At 39.0% G+C, this 12,741-nt stretch overlaps 1 protein-coding gene across 2 annotated transcripts in view; it reads right to left on the bottom strand.

Annotated features, from left to right (window-relative positions):
- Positions 1 to 248: 248 nt before the first annotated feature.
- Positions 249 to 12,741, bottom strand: part of TBCK (TBC1 domain containing kinase) — a 208,963-nt gene continuing 196,470 nt past the window's right edge. For both annotated transcript variants that reach the window (XM_002688086.6, XM_005207674.5), the window contains exon 26: positions 249 to 2,159. In XM_002688086.6, the coding sequence (XP_002688132.1) occupies positions 2,049 to 2,159 (111 nt within the window). In that variant the 3' untranslated portion in view covers positions 249 to 2,048. The remainder of the gene's footprint in view (positions 2,160 to 12,741) is intronic.

Below are 12,741 nucleotides of genomic sequence, written 5' to 3'. Positions count from 1 at the left end.
AGGAAGGCAAAGTTAAGACTCCGAAGCATTTCTCCCAAACAATCATCAGTGCTACACTGATTATGCAGTCAAGTAAGTCATCAAAGGCTGAAGGAATGGATAGGACGACTTATTTTCTTAACCAGGGTAGATGATGGTAAATGATGTTAGAGGAATCATGGTAAAATTTTCTTTTCTCATTAATTCTCACATTTTTCTTTGTATATTCTCTGGAGATCACAGAATGATACAACCATTGATTATGTCAGTGTCTTGCAAGGAGTAGTATTTTATTTGGTGAATGACTGAATATAATTTAATTGAGCAAAAAACCCAACACAGCTGCTGGGAGAACTTGACATCTACGTGCAAGAATGAAGTTGGCTACTTATCTCACTCCATACATAAAAATCAAATTAAAGATCTTGGAAGGGGGTCAATGGGGAATGCCTGCTTATAGGTAGAGGATTTCTTCTTTGGGTTTTGAAAATGTTCTGAAATTAACAGTGATTATTGCACAGGTTTGTGAATCTACTAAAAAACATGAATTATACATTCTAAAAGGGTGAATTTTAAGGTATATAAATTATATCTGAATAAAAAATATAGATGACAAAAAACCCCAAAACAAACTGCAGTCATAAAACCATAGTCTGGAGAGTTGGACTGAGGTTCTTATTGAAATATTCTACTTATGTAGTCCTAATACTGAAAAGAGAAATACAAGTTAAAGATAAAAAAGAACATGTTGTAGTTAAAACAAAATTGAAAAGTCAAAAAGACATACTGTATTTTAATAATTCTAATATGCATATTTTTTCACATTTCTGAAATGGAAATGAATCTTATAATTGATAGGGTGTCACAGTTTATTTGGCTGCATTTTCCTTTCTTCATGGTGCATAAAATTGTGATATATCTTAGATTCAATGAAATGTCTGATTTTTAGGATTATGTGGCAGAGGCTGCCAGCTGTCCTTCAATGTGTTCTCCTCTTCCTAAACAGTAATAAAAACTTTAACTGGGTAAATGACTGCCCAGTCAAAACTATATTTCATGTTTTCTTGATAGCTAATTGTGGCCACATGCCTAAGTTCTGGCTAATAGTATGTATGCAGAAGGAACATGTGCAACTTCTGGTTTGTGCCCTTAAAGAGAAGGAACATGCCCTCCCTTCTCTTTTTCCTCTCTATTTTTACCTTCTCTTCTTTTTCCTCCTCCCTCCTCTGAGATTCCCTTCCTTCCAAACTGCGGATGTGATAGTGGGAGTTGAATAGCCATCTTGATCTATGAGATAGAAACCCAGTGTTGAGGGTGGTAGATCAATGAAAAAAGACACCTGAGTTCTTAATAACCATGAATTCAATACACTAGCCCTACATTGACTCTGTAGGGTGTTACATGAGAGAAAAATAAAGTTCTATTTTGTCTAAGTCACTCTTATTTTTAGTGTCTCAGCTACAGAAGCTGAACAATATTCTATATAATATGAATAGTTTCTGACTGTCATTTTTTTAGAACTGTTATTACTTTCTCCAATGGGCTAAATAATGCTCCCTCTAAACACACACACACACGTCTGGGCCAAAAATGAGATACCAAATGTAACATGTACTTATAAGGAATGTATGGTGAATAGCTTTTCACTTTTCTTTATCATGGGAGAATGATTTCAGCCCACATTCAGTCTATATTCCTAAAGAATACCGCTGTTAGGACTATCTGTTCAGTGTTGTGGGAAGACAGCCTTTTCAGTGCAGCAAGATTTCTTGATAATGCTAAACCTGCCTCGTCAATTGAATTCTTCTGGCTTTGTGTTGATGTGGTAAAAATACATGGTCGGATTTCACCATTAAGAAAATTCTTTCAGCAATACATGTACAGTCAAGTTTGATTCCTGGATAGCTGAACATTTGGGTCATGCATTTTAAAAAATAAATGTCTCATGACAAAACTTTATGAAGACATAACAATCTGGAAGTCTGGCTCTGTCAGAGTGGCAAGGGTGTGGACAGTGTGCTGTGGGGGGTGCGGCTACTCTGTCCTTTTAACAGCGATGCTCTTGTTCTTCATATTTGAGGAGAAGGAACGGTGAGGAGGCCTGTGGGCTTGATTTTATTAATGCCACCATCTAGAATACAGATTCTTGGATATTTCATCTTCACAAGATGAGCTGCAAACTGAAAAAAAAAAAAAAAGGACAAATTTATAAAGGATACACAAAATTGATATCTGTCTAATCCCATTTTTTTCTCAAGCTGCCCCACTCCAGTACTCTTGCTTGGAAAATCCCATGGACAGAGGAGCCTGGTGGGCTGCAGTCCATGGGGTCGCGAAGAGTTGGACACGACTGAGCAACTTCACTTTCACTTTTCACTTTCATGCATTGGAGAAGGAAATGGCAACCCACTCCAGTGTTCTTGCCTGGAGAATCCCAGGGATGGGGGAGCCTGGTGGGCTGCCGTCTATGGGGTTGTACAGAGTCGGACACGACTGAAGCGACTTAGCAGCAGCAGCAGCAGCAGACAAAACAATGGTGATATCACTGCTGTCACTGTTTTATCAACGAATCATTAATTTAGTTTTTAATATAAATTAAATCCCTCTTTCAAACGTATTCATGCTATGGTATAAATGTGTCTCTTTAGTTCTCTTTTAAACTTGTTTGAATAGGCAGTAAATATACATGGTAAACAGTTCTAACAATATAAAAGGGTAATAAGCAGTGAGACCTAAACTCCTCTTACATTTCTTCTTAGTCCCCCACCCCCAGAAATCATTAACATTCCTATTTTTCCTATATCTTTCCAGTGATTGCCAAAACATTCTCATCTATATTTTGAACAATTTTTATAGTATTTTCAACATATTAGTTATTGCAATTATGTGCACAATATCCCAGAGAGGGCCAATGTTGTTTAGTTGCTAAGTCATGTCCGACTCTTCTGTGACCCTATGGACTACAGCCCTCCAGGCTCCTCTGTCCATGGGATTTCCCAGGCAAGAATACTAGAGTGCATTGCAATTCCTTTCTCCAGGGGATCTTCTGGATGAGGGATAGAACCCATGTCTCCTTCACTGGCAGGTGGATTCTTTACTGCTGAGCTACCAGGGAAGGGAGGGCCCATAAACTGGTTCTAACATGTTTTTGGAGCAACTGCAATGAACAGTTCGAGACTATAAACTTGGAATAAATAGGAAGGACTGCTCTAAGAAGTCTTCTAGATGCCTAACAAAGCAGGGCTTTGAAAAATTATCAAGACATACACACTCCCTGGCTTGCCCATGTCTATGTATCCAGGATCGTGGATTATCTTTCTCTACTCCTTGTACTTGAGTTGTGGACTGTAATCAGTCCCCTGATAGGGATCACCTTAGGACTCAAGAGTCTTTTTTGTTGTACACTGTTGGTTGGAAACAGGCTCCAACTCCCACCAACTCCTGGGTTTTAGTTTCTCCTGAAAACAAACCCCCTCCCACCTGCCTAATTTCTACTTATTTCCCTACTCAGGCAATTCCTTGTCTAGGAGCCAAGTTTGCATTAGGAGGCCCTCTTCTCAGCCCCCAGGCTTTTTGTGCCAGACTTTATCCTTGGCTTACAGCAATGTAAATTGCCTATTTAAGAGTCTGCTTCTCTAGCAAACTGTAAACTCCTCTAGGACAGTGACAGTGTTGTTTATGTTTATTTGTTTTGGCCACACTGTATGGCATGTAGAATCTTAGTTCCCTGACTAGGGATCGAACCTGTGCCCCCTGCCATGGAAGCGCAGAGTCTTAACCATTGGACTGCCCGGGAAGTTCCCGTATATATTTTTTTAAATTTTATTTTTTTTTTAAACTTTACAATATTGTATTGGTTTTGCCAAATATCAACATGAATCTGCCACAGGTATACAAGTGTTCCCCATCCCGAACCCTCTTCCCTCCTCCCTCCCCGTACCATCCCTCTGGGTCGTCCCAGTGCACCAGCCCCAAGCATCCAGTATTGTGCATCGAACCTGGACTGGCGACTACTCTAGTCCCCGTATATTTTTATCTCTAATGCCCTGGACATGGCAGGGACTCAATATACTCCTATTGATCTGAACTAAACTATGATACAGGACAAATAACTGAGGGAAAAAGAGTGAAGTAGAGAAGGTTTTCTTGGGCTCTCTGGCATTCTCTCTCTATCTGTATGTGGTGTCCTGTTCCTCCTCCTTGGGTGTTTGTGTCCTCACGTTCTTCTCAATTACTTTATTATAAGCTGATCTCAGATCCTTCAAGAAAAATGACTAATACTTGCTCACAATGCTGTTGTCTCTTGGGAGTATTTGAAGCTTATCTGAAGCTTAATATTGGTGGAATCTCAAGCCAGCAGTCTTGACTTTATGGTTCAAGAGAATCAGCTGAGTGGTTTGGTCAGGGTAACTTCAAGGCCTCACTCACAGATTCTGCTAATAAGCAATAGATCCAGGGCTCAGAAATGTGTTTTTGTTGTTGTTGTTGTTGTTTTTAAACAAATACCATTAGATGATTCTAAAGAAGGTCTGTGGACAATATTTTCAAAAATACTATCTTAAGCCCAAAGGATAAAGGTATTGGTAAGTAGGTAAAACAGATGTTGCTGGATTTGGATCTTAGCAGTTTTCAGAACAACTCACAGAAATGGACCTCAGTATTGCTGACCCCACTTATCTTTTCCATTTCTGTAGAGCCTTAAGAGATTCAAAGGCCATGTACCTTTCAAACCCTAAACTCTTCCAGAGCCACTGAGAGTCTCCTTAATAGTAGTTAAGTATTTAAGTAGTTGAAGAGAAACAGTACCCCTTGATCCAAAAGGTATCATGTGAGCTAGAGTGCAAAGAGAGCTGATCTTCATTCTGTTCTTCCTGCTTATTTATCCTTGAACCCCAGTCCTTCAGAACAGAGGCACCAGACTCATCTGCCCTGAGTCGTTGCAGGCAGCAAGCCCCTGGTACTATATGATTACTGAAACACCTTGGCTTCATTCTCCCGCATACAGTGATACAATTACCATTTAGGTCGAAATTCTAAAATAAACATACCATTACTCAAAAGGTCTTGTGGATAAGCAGTCTTAGCGTTCAGTACTTTCAAAACACTGTAGAAGTCAGAAAATGAGTAAGACAGGACTTACTGTACATTTAACTAATCTCTCTGAAACTCTGCTGTAGAGCTGGAAAGCCCCCACTGTTATTTTAAGAGGAGGGACATAACAAGTAGGTTACTATTGAGCTGGAAACTGGTAAAGGCGAAGCAAGCAGAACTGAGCATTTTATAACAAGCAGACTGCTGCAATGTGGGAGGTCTAAGAAGAAAAGCAGAAATGGAGCAACAAGGAGATGGCACACGTTTAGGTGCCTTGAAAAGAGGCAAGCCTGTGCTTAAGAAAAAGAGCAAGTGTTGACTTTTCAGGTTAAGATTATGAGTTCTGCTCCCCCAGTCCTCTGCTTATTGTTCCAATGATCCATGTAACATACTGGGCCCTAACAGTGAAGCCATGGCAGCATCTTTCCACTTCTGTGATAGAAACAGCTCTTCTCCATCTATTCATTCGTTCCTTCATGTATGTATCAATCAAACATTTCACTGAACACCCACGAAGTACCAGGCACTGTTGCAGTTTTTTCAGCACTTACAGTGGAGGAGACAGTAACAATATTCAGCAGTATTGCTATTATACAAGCAGAAGTTCAAGGTACTTCTGTATTTAACAGAGGTTTGGAGGGGGAGCTGTTGTCTTCTCCCCACTCCTCTTTCATTAGTGATACCTGGAGGGAATGAGAACCCAGGTGTGATGGCCACAGGCGTTATACCAATCTTTGAGGCTATGGCTGGACAGGTTAGGGAGGACAGAAAGGGCTATGAATTAATTCACTGTGTGAAAACAGCCATGTCACTTACGGAGAAGACACATGGTGGAACAGAGGAGAACCAGGCATACAGAGTTCAGGTTTCATCTATCTTCTGCTCTCTGTCTGGCACCGGCTTCGGTGTGAAGGCCCTGGTGTAGACTGCAACTGAAACTCTGGGAGAGGCCTGACTTCAAGCAGAAATCACAAACCTAGACTTACTGAACAATATCCTTGGTAGAAGTGGCAATATATCATATTGGACCAGTGCTATGAAGCCATCAGAATCATCTAGGTGCTTTTAGTAAACAGTGATACCCAGGCCCACTCTAGATCAGTAAGAAGTAGAGTTTCTCGGGATGAAGCTCCAGTATCATTTTTGTTTTATTCACCTAGAATCCAATGTGATTTTATTGTGTAACCAGATTGATGGCAGCTTTATTAGATAACGAGATTCATTTGCTGTTCATGTTTGTTTGGGACCTCAAACTGTAATTCTTGTAAGTATAGTCCAGTGTGGAGAGCAAGTCACTTTGTACTAAAAGAGGCTGCCATGTTGTGGGGCTGGAATTTGCAAGACCAAGTCTTGTGTGGAGACAATGGGGCTCCTCAAACTTGCACAATCAGTGTAGATCTTGGAAAAGACCCTGAGGCTGGGAAAGACGGAGGGCAGAACAGGGTGACAGAGGATGAGACAGTTGGATGGCATCACTGACTCAAGGGACGTGAGTCTGAACAAACTCCAGGAGATAGTGAAGGACAGGGAAGCCTGGCGTGCTGCAGTCCATGAAGTCACAAAGAGTCGGACATAACTTAGTGACTGAACAACAATAAGAAGAAGACAACATCATACGTGGAGATGGCAGAATGTAGTATTTTCTGGGATAGAATTTTGGGAATTACGAGAGCAGTGGCAGCTGCATTTCTTGTGGGATGTACTCCCGTGTGGAGAGGCAAAGCTCTTGCATTTTTATCATTCTTCTGGTTAGTGGGATCTGGCAGCGGTATTCGTTTCTAGGGTAGGCACACTTCAAATCAGCCCAGTCTGAAAATGGCAGGCTCTTGTGTGTGCCACTCATCTTGTTTTCTCTCTCTATCTTGCATCTTAGCTTGCAATAAGAGGCTGGCGTGTTTGTCCAAGGAAATCAAGTTCTACTGTAGGAGGACAGTGAGTGGAGAAGAGGGATTTTTGATCTGCCACAGAGTAGTGCAGGTTAACCAAGGCCAAGAAATCACAGCTGAGAACAGGTAAAAGGTGTGACAGGACTAGAGCAGGACTATGTTGTTTCTCACTGAGTATCCTAGGAAACTCTGTAGTAGAACGTATAGTAGCAGCAGGAATTTAAGAAAACCAGGCTTCTACGAGATTCTGCAAGGAGCGCATTGCAGATAATTAAGTTCCTTGATGTGAAAGTCTGGCCTTGTGAGCTTTAAGTTCATAGCGGGGACTTGATAATGGTCATGAATTGACCAACTTCCTGGTGAAAGTCAAACTGAGAAATCTAATATGAACAAAATATAGGTGATTTCTCCATCTAGAGAATAGGGTTGCCTTGGGTCAAATATAACTCAAGGTCTTGTCCTGACCCTTGAGATTTCTGGGGTCACTAATTAATGTCCTGATCATTTTAATTGTACAACTCAGTGATCCCAATTAGAAACATAAGAGTTGTGACAAGCATTAGTAGGAAAGAGGTAGAAATACTGTATGATTTCACTTACATGTGGAATTAAAAAGAGGCAAGCTCACAGAAGCAGAGGTAGAACGGTGGTTGCCAGGAGTGAGGGGATCAGCGGGAGGAGATGGGCAGATGTTGGTCAAAGGGTACAAAGTTTAAGCTGTGCAAGATGAATAAATTCTGGAGATCTAATGTACATCATAGTGACTATAGTTACTATATACAGCAACTATAACAGTACTGCATGGTATACTTGAAATTTGCTAAGAAAAAAATGGTAACTATGTGAAGTGATAGATATGTTAATTAGCTTGATTTTGGTGATCACTTAATAATGTATATATATCAAAACATCAAGTTGTACACATTTAATATATACAATTCTTCTGTGTCAATTATACCTTATTAATACTGAAACAAAAAAGAGGGCTATATAAGGTGTGAAACCAGTTTTCACAGTATTAACATCTAATAACAATTAGGCAGTGGCTACTTTACTTTCTTATTTCACTCACAGAAACAAAAATCAGCCGGAGGGCAAAACCAAGAAGGTGAACACAAGGTCAGTAATCATCTTACACCCTTATCAAAGGTACCTGTGACAAATAAGGAGCAGGACAGGTACTTCCAGGGTCTTAGTCTAGCATGTTATATACTGAAATATGGTTAATTATGCTTTAAGAAAAAAAATGAGAATTTACAAAAACAGATATTATATGGTCTAAGCTTTCTGGTCCATTTTTTTTAGAGATAACTATCCTAATGGTGTTTGGGATATTCAGGATCCATGCTATGGTATACATTAGTCTTCTATTCTTGGAACTAATCCTTGGGGATTAAGAAATGTGATAGTATAAACATTTCATATTAAAAAACATTTTTAATTGCTTCATTTTATGTAAGAAGACATATAGATAATTGTAGTGCACTAACTCAACGTGTTTTCTCATTTAACTTTTCTGTTGCCAATGTTTTCTGTCTCCATTTCATCTCTTCCTATTCTCTTTCTCTTTACCTTTTCATTAAGAAAAATATCTAAAAATATGAAAATAGACATACACGAGTATAATCAGCCTGTAGGTATCCAACACCCAGCTTGAACAATCATAACTCATAGACAATTTATTTCATTTATTCCTCCTACTCAAGCCTCTCAACTACAATTATCATCTTGATATAAATCCCATATATCATTTAGCACATAAATATGTATCTCTGAAATAAAATGACTTAAAAAATATAACCATAGGATGACTAAAACATTCAATATATTAACAATAATACCTAATATAATTAAATATTCAGTAAGTGTTCAAATTTCTAATTATTTCATATATGTTACCTACTCATCCATCTCTCCCAATATACCGTATGCTCCATAAAAGTAAGGACTTTGTCCCAGAACAGTGTCTAGTTCATAGCATTTTCTCTAATATCTGCCGAATAACAGATCCATTTATTCAACAAATATTTTCTGAATACCTACTGTGTGTCAGGTATTATGCTAGGTACTGGTTAAGCTGCCTTATTGCCAATGGAGGAGGTAGAAAGGACTTTTGGGCAAACAGGAAGGAAATTGGTTCTGGTAAGAGTTAAATGCTATTTTCTTTTATCCTTTATTAATAGGGTATTCTTTCAAATTTTGCGTAAGTTGAAAGAGGAAAGGTGGTTTTTAAAAATGTCTTTAAAAGTTATCACTATAAAAAACATTTATACAAAAAAGTAATTATGATGACGTTTATATATAAATAATAAACTTTGTGATAATTTTTATGTAGAATCCAGAGAGTAGTCAGATGAGAGACAATGTCCTCTGTCATTTCCACAGTTAAGGAACCAAAGCAGATGAATGAATATGAAGACAGTACAGTGAAAATTTCATTTCTACTCTTGGCCTCCATTCTTAGTCCCTTTTCTCTCAATGGGTTTGGTAATTTTTAATGGTATATGGGCCACTCAAGGGGTATATGAAAAAAAAAGATATGTTAATATTTTCATGTACAATGATAAATTCTTCTTTGTCTCTTCTGTTTTACTGTCATATGTGATTCTAACAAAATCCCAGAGGAATAAAGGAAAGGAAAATAATTTTAATGTTTTAAAGTACACAGTTTGAATAGAAATGACAAGAAAAATAAATACTTCCCAAAGTCACAAGATACGTCAGCACAACAGAAGTCAAGGCAACTTCTGCTCCATTGTTGGCTTTGTTTACAGCTCAATATCAGATTTTTTTTTGTCTCACACATCCAAATGATATTTTCCCTTCTTCCTTTTCCTTTTTCCTTTGATTTTTGTTTCCCTTGTTGATCATATGGATCACAGCCTTGTTTAACTCAAAGAAACTATGAGCCATGCTGTGTAGGGCCACCCAAGATGGACGACTCATGGTGGAGAGTTCTGACAAAATGTGGTCCATTGGAGAAGAGAATGGCAAACCACTTCAGCATTCTTACCTTGAGAACACCATGAATGGTATGAAAAGGGAAAAAGATATACTACTGAAAGATGAACTCCCCAGGTAGGTAGGTGCCCAAAATGCTACTGTAGAAGAGTGGAGAAACAGTTCCAGAAGGAATGAAGAGGCTGAGCCAAAGCAGAAACAACACCCAGTTGTGGATGTGTCTTCTGGTGAAAGTAAAGTCCAATGTTTGTAAAGAACAATACTGCATAGGAACCTAGAATGTTGGGTCCACGAATCAAGGTAAATTAGAAGTGGTCAAACAGGAGATAGCAAGAGTGAACATTGACATTTTAGGAATCAGTGAACTAAAGTGGACTAGAATTGGCAAATTTAATTCAGATAAACATTGTATCTACTACTGTAGGCAAGAATCCCTTAGAAGAAATGGAGTAGCCCTCATAGTCAACAGAAGAGTCAGAAATGCAGTACTTGGGTACAATCTAAAAATGACAGAATGATCTCTGTTCATTTCAAAGGCAAACCACTCAATATCACAGTAATCCAAGTCTATGTCCCAACCACCAATGCTGAAGAAGCTGAAGTCAAAGAGCTCTATGAAGAAATACAAGATCTTCTAGAACTAATATGAAAAAAATATGTCGTTTTCATCATAGGGGACTGGAATATAAAAGTATGAAGTCAAGAGATACATGGAGTAACAGGCAAGTTTGGTCTTGGAGTGCAAAATGAAGCAGGGCAAAGGTTAACAGTTTTGCCAAGAGAATGCACTGGTCATAGCAAACACCCTCTTCCAACAACACAAGAGATGACTCTACACCAGGACATCACCAGACGGTCAATTCTGAGATCAGAATGATTATATTCCTTGCAGCCGAAGATGGAGAAGCTATAAACAGTCAGCAAAAACAAGACCAGGAGCTGATTGTGGCTCAGATCATGAACTCCTTACTGCCAAATTCAGACTTAAATTGAAGAAAGTAGGGAAAACCACTAGACCATTCAGGTATGCTCTAAATCAAATCCCTTACAATTTACAGTGGAAGTGAGAAACAGATTCAAGGGATTAGATCTGATAGACAGAGTGTCTGAAGAACTATGGACATAAGTTTGTAACATTGTACAGGAGGTGGTGATCAAAACCACCCCCAAGAAAAAGAAATGCAAAAAAGCAAAATGGTTGTCTGGGGAGGCCTTACAAATAGCTGAGAAAAGAAGAGAAGCAAAAGCCAAGGGAACAGGAAAAATTTAACCATCTGAATGAAGAGTTCTAAAGAATAGCAAGGAGAGATAAGAAAGCCTTCCTTAGGGATCAATGCAAAGAAATAGAGGAAAACAATAGAATGGGAAAGACTAGAGATCTCTTCAAGAAAATTAGAGATACCAAGGGAAGACTTCATGTAAAGATGGCACAATAAAGGACAGAAATGGTATGGACGTAACAGAAGCAGAAGAGGTTAAGAAGAGGTGACAAGAATACACAAAATATCTATACAAAAAAGATTTTAATGACCCAGATAACCATAATGGTATGATCACTCATCTAGAGCCAGACATCCTGGAATGTGAAGTCAAGTGGGCCTTAGGAAGCATCACTGAACAAAGCTAGTGGAAGTGATGGAATTCCAGTTGAGCTATTTCAAATCCTAAAAGATGATGCTGTAAAAGTGCTGAATTCAATATGCCAGCAAATTTGGAAAATGCAGCAGTGGCCACAGGACTGGAAAAGGTCAACTTTCATTCCAATCCCAAAGAAAGGCAATGACAAAGAATGTTCATACTACCACACAACTGCACTCATCTCCCATGCTAGGAAAGTAACGCTCAAAATTCTCCAAGCCAGGCTTCAACAGTACGTGAACTTTGAACTTCCAGATGTTCAAGCTGGATTTAGAAAACGCAGAGGAACCAGAGATCAAATTGCCAATATTCATTGTATAATAGAAAAAGCAAGAGAGTTCCAGAAAATATCTGCTTCTGCTTTATTGACTATGCCAAAGCCTTTGACTGTGTGGATCACAACAAACTGGAAAATTCTTAAAGAGATGGGAAGGAATACCAGACCAGCTTACCTGCCTCCTGAGAAATGTGTATGGAGGTCAAGAAGCAACAGTTAGAACTGGACATGGAACAACAGACTGGTTCCAAATAGGAAAAGGAGTATGTCAAGGCTGTATATTGTCACCCTGCTTATTTAACTTATATGCAGAGTACATCATATGAAATGCCAGGCTGGATGAAGCAGAAGCTGGAATCAAGATTGCCAGGAGAAGCATCAATAACCCCAGATATGCAGATGACACCACCCTTATAGCATAAAGCAAAAAAGAACTAAAGAGCCTCTCAATGAAAGTGAAAGAGGTAAGTGAAAAAGCTGGCTTAAAAGTCAACATTCAAAAAATGAAGATCATGACAACCAGTCCCATGACTTCATGGCAAATAGATGGGGAAACAATGGAAACAGAGACTTTATTTTGGGGGGCTCCAAAATCACTGCAGATGGTGACTGCGGTCATGAAATTAAAAGACGTTTGCTCCTTGGAAGAAAAGCTATGGCTAACCTAGATAGCATGTTTAAAAGCAGAGACATTACTCTGCTGACAAAGTCTCTCTAGTTAAAGCAGTGTTTTTTCCAGTAGTCATGTATGGATGTGAGAGTAGGACCATAAAGAAAGCTGAGTGCCGAAGGATTGATGCTTTTGAACTGTGGTGTTGGAGAAGACTCTTGAGTATCCCTTGGACTGCAAGGAAAGCAAAACAGTCAATCCTAAAAGAAATTAATCCTGAATATATACATTGGAAGGAC

This window comes from Bos taurus, chromosome 6 (genome assembly GCF_002263795.3).
Source record: "Bos taurus isolate L1 Dominette 01449 registration number 42190680 breed Hereford chromosome 6, ARS-UCD2.0, whole genome shotgun sequence".
Classification (NCBI taxonomy): Eukaryota; Metazoa; Chordata; class Mammalia; order Artiodactyla; family Bovidae; genus Bos; species Bos taurus.
This window is presented reverse-complemented; position numbering and strand designations above follow the sequence as displayed.